Source organism: Pygoscelis adeliae, unplaced genomic scaffold, assembly GCF_000699105.1.
Source record: "Pygoscelis adeliae isolate BGI_AS28 unplaced genomic scaffold, ASM69910v1 Scaffold207, whole genome shotgun sequence".
Lineage (NCBI taxonomy): Eukaryota > Metazoa > Chordata > Aves > Sphenisciformes > Spheniscidae > Pygoscelis > Pygoscelis adeliae.
This window is the reverse complement of record NW_008825160.1, coordinates 56,821-64,924: the sequence shown is the minus strand read 5'-3', so window position 1 is coordinate 64,924 and position 8,104 is coordinate 56,821. Positions and strand designations below refer to the sequence as shown.

The following is an 8,104-nucleotide window of genomic DNA, read 5'->3' as shown; positions in this document are numbered from 1 at the left end:
CCGCTCTTCACAGTTAGAAACAGACTGTCTCAGTTGAGCAACGTGTAGTCCACACCCCATATTAGGGTGAAGGGGTATTTATTTGGAAATAGCAGTGTTGTTGCAAGCAGTGTTAGACTAATAGCTTAAGTCTTGGCAAAGATCAGATGTCTTTTAGACTTGGGGGATCTTGTACATAAGCCCAGCCATGGGTTTGCCAGCTAAACAGACAAGACTCTGCAGAGACAAGCGCAGACAAAGAAATTAACCTACCTAAGTTCACATAACAGATCCATGATGAAAACATGAATAGAAGCCAGGTCTGGCTTCCAGGTATTGCTCCAGCAACTGGAAAAACACAATTCCTGCTTGGAAAGGACTATTAAAGAAACCCAGATCTATAGCTTCATACACTTGCATGTGTATGCCAGGGCCTTGAGCATACTAATAGGCTTTAATGGCTCTGACCAGCCCCACCCGGGGCCTCTACCCACACTCCTGCCCATTTAAGCTCCAGCGTGGGCCCTCAGTCCCAAGTCTCAAACCAAGAGTTATGCTGTAGCTGGCTATGTCACAGCTATGCCTGGTCATAGACCTCAATGACCCTGATCCATGTATTGACTTCCCAGCTTGATTTTGCACCTTCCTTTTCACTATGGACTGGTCTGGTGATCACTGGGCTGTGTCTGTCACTTCAGGAGGACCTGTTTTCAGTTCATCCTTTGATGAATTCAGCAAAGGTCCCATTGAAACCCTCGGGAGAACCCTCAGTGTCTTCTTGGGGTTTCAGTTCAAGCCTCAGCAGCATTTCCATGCCAAACTCTGGACTTGCCTTTGCATCCTGTTTAGTCTGAACCCAGTTAAGGGACTTGCCCCATTTATAGGTGAGCTGGGGTCTTCCCGGGAATTTCTGTCTCTACTTCTACTGCCTCAGCATGGAGCAAATCAGCTGGGGGCATGTTGGCTGTTAGTCCTGAGACCAGAAGCAGATGCTCCCTGTCCTGAACAACTGAGGGCATCTTGCTCTGAAGGTTACTTGTTTGTCTGTATGACCCTGTCATTATTTATAAATTTTCGGGTTTGGTGAAGGCAGATTATTTTGCTGCATGACAGGTACTTGCACTTTTCTTGGAAGCTGGGCAATTAAGATCTATATGGATCTGACATCTTATTTACTGTAGTAGTTCCTATATTCCATATTCACATCTACAGAGAGGACTGAGATGACACAGCTGTTGTGTATTCCCAAGTAGGAGGCAGCTGCATGAAGCTGTCTGTGCTGGAGACACTGCATACAGTTCTGCATTCACTCAGGTTGTTGCTTTCCTATAGAAATGGAAAAGCTGATAAATCCTTCCTCTTCACAATAGCTTTAAACTCACTGAAGGCTGTAATTAGAATTAGCATTTTTTCCAAAGTCTCCTGGTGATTTAAGGTAGTTTTCCTGGGCAGCAGCCATTATTTGGACTAGTAGTCAACAGACCGGCAGCCAGCTCTGCCGCAACCAGCAGAAGTCGGTGGAGTTTGGAGTGAGAACATCGAGTGTTCAGGTGCTTGTCTGCTCTCTCACCACCCTGAAACTACTCAGAGGGAGTCTGTGTGCTGAGGCATGGAGGTTTAGGGATATGTGTATATAAGGCACTCGGGCCCTCAGAAGGGCTCAGACAGTGTGGGTCACAGATCAAGGGTACTAACAGTGTCCCTTGGATGGATGCAGGTAAATAAACTGAAGCACTTGCAAATACACAGCAGGTCCCAGCTTCAGCTGAATTCCTCCTAGAGCAATTAACCTCAAAGAAAATTACAGTCTGGCACACTACCATTGACAAGTTGCCAGGCTTGCGGTGTAGCCAACTGTTTAACTGAGTGTGTGGGCATTTATTGCCTGTGAGAAAGGCAAGGTGAAATGAATCTGTGGTTGAAACAACTACCTCTTACCTCATACCTGCAAAATATCTGCAAATCCATCCTCTTGTGGACACATTCATAGCTTGGAACATGCTTGTTCTATAACACTGAATTGCGGGCTGATAAAGATCCTTTTTCACTATGTTTAGTGAAGCTGGGGATAATCATGGTAATCACAAGGTGGTGAACCTATAACTGGCCCCTCTTTCTCTTAGTTATACCAATGTAAAACTGCTATGTCCCCCTCTACCTGGCCAAAGGTACCATAAAAATCAGCACGTCATACTGCTCAAAGGGCAAATCATTTTTCTTTCCAGTAAACCTTCCAGATATAACCTGTTCCCCAGGGTCTTCTGGCTCCTGCTAAAAACCAACTATTCCGCACAGAGCTTACTGTCTCTTGGCAAATGAAGGAACAAAGCTCATGAGGACAAAAACAGTATTTTCCTTGCCAGTGGGACAGCAGTAATGATGTGCAAGGTCTTGAACACATGAAGAATTTTTTTATCATCATGCTCAAGAGTTTTCTCTTCCTGAACTTTATCTCCCTGCCAGTGCTAGAAGGTGACTGTGGCAAAGGCCCAGATTCTTAGTGGAGGTGGACTGCTGTAATGTATCTGAGTCTGCTAGACATCACCAGAGTTCAGAGGCCGTGAAAACTGCAGGAGGAATACGCATGTTAGCTGATCTTCCCCACAAAGCTAATATGTCTCAGTAATGTGAGGGGAACGTCTCAAGGGTCTTAATGATTTGATTTAAGCTGATCAACCAGTCTCACTATGTGTGAGATGTGTTTGCAGCTGGGTCTGGACATCTTGTTGCTTCAAAGGCTGAGATAGCTTAGGAAGAAAGGGATGGCACAAACAGATAAAAATTCATGTAGAAAAAGGAAAACCTTGGGAGAGGAAAAGAGAAATGACTCACAATTAGATTGTGGGAACTACAGGATGCATGAAATCCTGAACCCATTTGAGACACTTTGCCATTAACTTCATGAAGGCAGGTGACTGAAGAGTACAAAATCTCCTTGAGCTACTATAGAAAAGTGTGCACAGCTGATGTTTCTCATCCTTGCTTATACAACCCTAAAAACTGTCCTTTGCCATAGTTACTGCAGCTGACCTGCAAGAGCATTCTTTACAAGTGCTGACTGTATTTTCAGCTGATCTTGCATGTGACTCAGGAGAGAGAGAGATGAGGAAAGACAGTCCCATAGGAATTCCCAGCTCTCTACACACCACCATAGATCACCACAGCTGCAAGAGTCCAAGAAAAAAGGAGAAAAGGAGGCATTTCCTCTGCTCACATGTATACTGCCACCAGGGGACATGTCTGTAATTTAACAAACATCTTAATAACAACAACAATTGGGTAAAAAGGCCACTGAGCAGACATGGGCCATGGCTATAAATGATCACACTTTCTTAGTGTACCAAAAGAGGCATATTATTCAGCCAGTCCTAGATTTGGGTCTTTCCTTGACTAATCTGTGTGGGGTTTTTATGATTTAGGTCATAATTCTGTGAAGTTCTATTTTTTGGAGCAGTTGAAATCAGAGGAAGATAAGTGCTTCCGGCACATAGCACTCCTCCATAACGTACCATTGGTTCTCCATAAAAAGAGTATATCTGAGATAACAGGGCAAAAAATTGACAACATCCTCAACAAAGGTTCTGGCTAGATGCTTCTCTCACTGCAGGCTCAAGAGGCACCTACTTGTACCTAATTGGCCTGAGATTTATGTATGTATAGCAGTAGGAGCTGGCTAGGTTATGAAGTAGAACTTCAAGGGTTAATCCCTGTCCATGTTGTTTCTAGTAAGTATATGAAAAAGAAACACTAATACAGTCATGAGGAGAATAAAAGCTTTCATAGTACAGGATTAATCTGCTGACCCGAGGCATTACTTGCACAGTTCACACCAGCATCAAAGCCCTTCGGAGTCTTAATCTCCCTGGTTCAGCGCTGTGTCGCTGACTGTCTGCTTTCAGCATGTAGGACTGGGTGCATTTGTACAGTATCTGTTTATTCTGCGAGGCAAGGCAGACGTTTTTCAGCAGAAGGATAACAGAAAGCCAAGAGCCAGGCTCTGTCCACAGGAATTTGTAAAGATTCAAAGGCATCTTCGTTCAAGACCTGACTCAGCGTAGTACTAGGTATGTTTGTTGACAACTCTGCTGCTCCAGTCACTGGGGAAGGTAATTAGGAACCATAAAAGTCATACTCCATTTTAGCTCACAGTGGAGCTAATTTGATTTAATAGGGGACACAGCTTCTAAATTAAGATTTATGACCATCATTGAAACCAGACAGTAAAGTTTTCAGCACAGAGAGAAAGGCATCTGTACCCCCAATGTCCTTGTTCAAAGACAGACAACTGTCAGAGAATGACCATGGTCTGTGTTTGTCAAGAACATTTGGGCTAGTATTGGTGGTCAAGGGAAAAAAAAGGCCCTCAAATAACCACACTTTCCAGAAATATCACCACATTCCAGGCAGGTGACCAAGGAGCCTGAATGAACTAATTAGAGCTCCTTAACTGGCCAAGATACAAGTTCAAGCCATTGGCCTTCAGTCATTCTAGTAGGATTACAAGACGACACCATCCATACAAGCTGAAACTGCCCTATATTGGTGTCAACCTATGTGGAAAATGTCACTTTCCACTGTCATTAGCTCGGCCATGGTGAGAAAGTAGAAGGTAAATATGTGGCCATTCAACAGAGAGAAGCCAACTAACTTCTCCATACCTCATGCCTGTGGGCAAGTCTTCAAATGGAAGGAAATAATACTAACCCTACCAGGACTTTTCTCCTTTTCTGCACAGATATATAAGATGGAAACTGGACTTACCTCTCCAGTGTGAGTGCAGACCTGAGATACATCTGTCAAATCATTCAGAACAGAATTGAGGTCTTAATTCATCTCTGCTTCTATTTTAGACTGATAATATTGTGTTGACAAAGAGAGTATATTTCCCCAGGCACAGTCTGCTTCTAGTTTAGACTGATAATACTGCGCTGAGAGAAAGAGTATATTCCCCAAGCACGGTGCCCTTCCAAGCCAACTGCTTGGCTCCTGAACTGGAGATGGTTACCATCTGTCCAGCCCAGAGAATTGAAGAAGCAAAAAAGTTTAGGCACCAGCCTGAACACTCCATGTCAAAGGTCAATTTTAAGCATTGGCGATGTGCCCTTCAGCTTGGTGTGTTGGCTCACGTTAAGATCTGTGCCCTGTAAAAATGTCTGAGATTTGTGCTGAAAGACTCAGATTCTCAAACAGGACAAATTGACCTTTCTTTCAGCAGAACCCATTGAGTTATACATTGCTAAGGGTTTTGCCAAGGTAATTTAAAGACAGCAGTATCTTTTCTCTGCTGTTAAGCTGGATACAATGGTCTGCTGAATGCACTTTGCTGGGAATTCTCTCTATTCTGCCTCTCTTCAAAATGCCCAGAACAGAACTGCCCAGGACAACCCTATCTGCAGCATCCTAGCTCAGTTTTGACAGCACCGACCTTTTTTACAGAGTGATGAAGTCCTCTGCACTTCTTATTCCCATCTCATTCCCCCTAACATCGTAATTTCTCATTGCAGGTAAATCATCTCACCTTGAGGTTTCTTCAGAGCCTCCTCTCACCTCAGACATAGCAAACATTTTGCAGAAGAACCCGTCTGGTGAGACGAAGTCTGAACCAAGCTCCCTGCAACCTTACAGCTAACCGTCTATAATAAATGCAAGGACCTCACCTGTTTCAGTTTCGTTCCCACCATGGAAGCACTGCTGTCAAGCACAAAGACAACGTTCTTTGGCAGTGGAGGAAGATCTGTGGGAGCGAAGTAGTGCACGAAATACCCATTAAGAATCTGTGGAAAAGCAAGGAAGTCAGGAATCAAAGGCAGATCATGATGCAGTGTTCCACACACATCATTATGGGATATTTGGTTGGGCACACCTGATCCTGCTTTCAGTGTCTACATTGGAGGATATAAGTGCTCCTTGGTATTCCTCTTAATCCTGGCCCCCTGTTTATCCAGACTAGGGGAGCCTACCGGAGCTCTCCACATCTCCTTCCATGGTGGACATTGGGGTTTCCTTCCAAATGCGGTAAGGATATAACGTGTGTACCCAGGGATCAGAACCATAACATGCATTTGGGGAACTGTCCTTGTATCCAGATATATACAGCCAGTATATTGAGAAACTGAAAAGCATATACAAAAAAGAAACTCAATGAAGTAGGTACCTGTGGTTTTTAAGTCCATCTTGTGGCTGCCAACTGCTTGGTTTTATTTTGGATAGTTCTTACAAGATAGAGAAGTAGCCTTCGCTTGGAAAACATTTTCCAGGATATTTGGAGCATGCAAGACAATTGAACCATCTCAGGTATAGCTAATAAAACGGAAAAGATGAGCTGTGTACAGTACCTGAACATCCCCAACACTCAGCTCCCTGTTGACATCATATCTAATTATGAAGTCTCCCAAAATGCCATTTCGGGCGATCCTGGTTTGCTCGACAACACTGGGATTGAACGTAACTTTAGCTAAGGTTTTGGTATGTCCAACTACAGTAGAAGGAGGAGGAGAAACATCACCTGTTGAGATAAAACCACAATATTACAAGTTTTTCACATTGTCTAACAGATGTCTAACCACAGCACACACAGTATTACCATGGAGTCAGGTCAACTAGCATAGTTACATACTGAGATTAAAGATTCAGCTCACCAGTGATAAAATAAGAACTTAATAAACCCTCCCCTCTAATTCTAAACTGAAACGAACATTGCAGTGCTATCATGATATAAATGTTTAGGCAAAATTCCTGTGCTCACTTCTGTTTGGAGGTCACTGAACTCAAAGGCCAGATATTCTCTGTATGTCTGTTAATTGCTTTCTGTAAATAATGAACACACAACTTCAGACATGTATATGGTATTCATTCCAGCCAACTCTAGACATCTAGAATGCAGATCCTATACCTGAGGTCCTGCCAGTCAATGCAAGTGTGATTCATTTGACCTGTTTAATAATTTCTTCTAGGATTACATGAATTATACTGCAGATTTCTCCCTATTGATTATAAAGAGTTCTTGAGGTGACTTGTTCAGATGTACCATAGGCATGTGAGGTGGGATTGATCTAACTAATTGATTGCTTGATCTGACAAGCATCTTATGTGTAATGTCTACATCTGGACAAGTCACGTTAGCTGCCTTTATGTTCAGCAAAGACTTATCAGTATAGTCGCTGTAATTTCAGTCTTACTGATTGAGAAAAAATCCAACACTTGCTAGTGCAGTCATGCAAACTGCATCCCTGAGATCTAACTCACCGTAATCTCCGAGAGCCCTTCCTGAGCCAATGAAGAGAGATACGCATTTCGGAGGGCATCTCAGAGAAAGAAAATAATTTATGTCTGAGTCACCCTGAAGGAACCTCTGCTTGTCTTGTTACCTGTGTTCATTTTCTAAAGTTGAGGAATATAGAGATTCCTTGTTGTCTCTCTGTGTGGTCAAAATCCCACCTTACTCTCTTTTGGTGTGCCAACAGTTCATTCCCTCTGGACTCCGTAAGGACCCTTACATGAGACTGACCAAAGGTCAGATTTGGTCTTGAACTTCGCCAGATTTTGAGGGCTTTCCCCCTTATCCTAACTAGCTATTGAAAACACCAAAATAGATTCTCAACTGATATTCTTCTTGGGTGCTTCAACTCTCACAGTGATTATTCTAACAAACACTCCTCTGAGGCACAGAAGTTCATAGAATCATAGAATCATTAAGGTTGGAAAAGACCTCTAAGATCATCAAGTCCAACCGTCAACCCAACACCACCATGCCCACTAAACCATGTCCCTAAGCACCACATCTACACGTCTTTTCAATACTTCCAGGGATGGGGACTCCACCATTTCCCTGGGCAGCCTGGTCCAATGTTTAACCACTCTTTCAGTAAAGAAATTTTTCCTCATGTCCAATCTAACCCTCCCCTGGCGCAACTTGAGGCCATTTCCTCTCGTCCTATCGCTTCTTACTTGGGAGAAGAGACTGACACCCACCTCGCTACAACTTCCTTTCAGGTGGTTGTAGAGAGCGATGAGGTCTCCCCTCAGCCTCCTTTTCTCCAGGCTAAACAACCCCAGCTCCCTCAGCTGCTCCTCATAAGACTTGTTCTCCAGACCCCTCACCAGCCTCGTTGCCCTTCTCTGGACA

General features: G+C 43.6%; 1 protein-coding gene across 1 annotated transcript in view; it reads right to left on the bottom strand.

The window, feature by feature from the left end:
• ITIH5 (inter-alpha-trypsin inhibitor heavy chain family, member 5) overlaps positions 1 to 8,104 on the bottom strand; it is a 50,885-nt gene that overhangs the window by 22,532 nt on the left and 20,249 nt on the right. Inside the window, 2 exon segments of the mRNA XM_009328673.1 lie at positions 5,637 to 5,753; positions 6,315 to 6,484. Coding sequence (XP_009326948.1) covers positions 5,637 to 5,753; positions 6,315 to 6,484 — 287 coding nt within the window.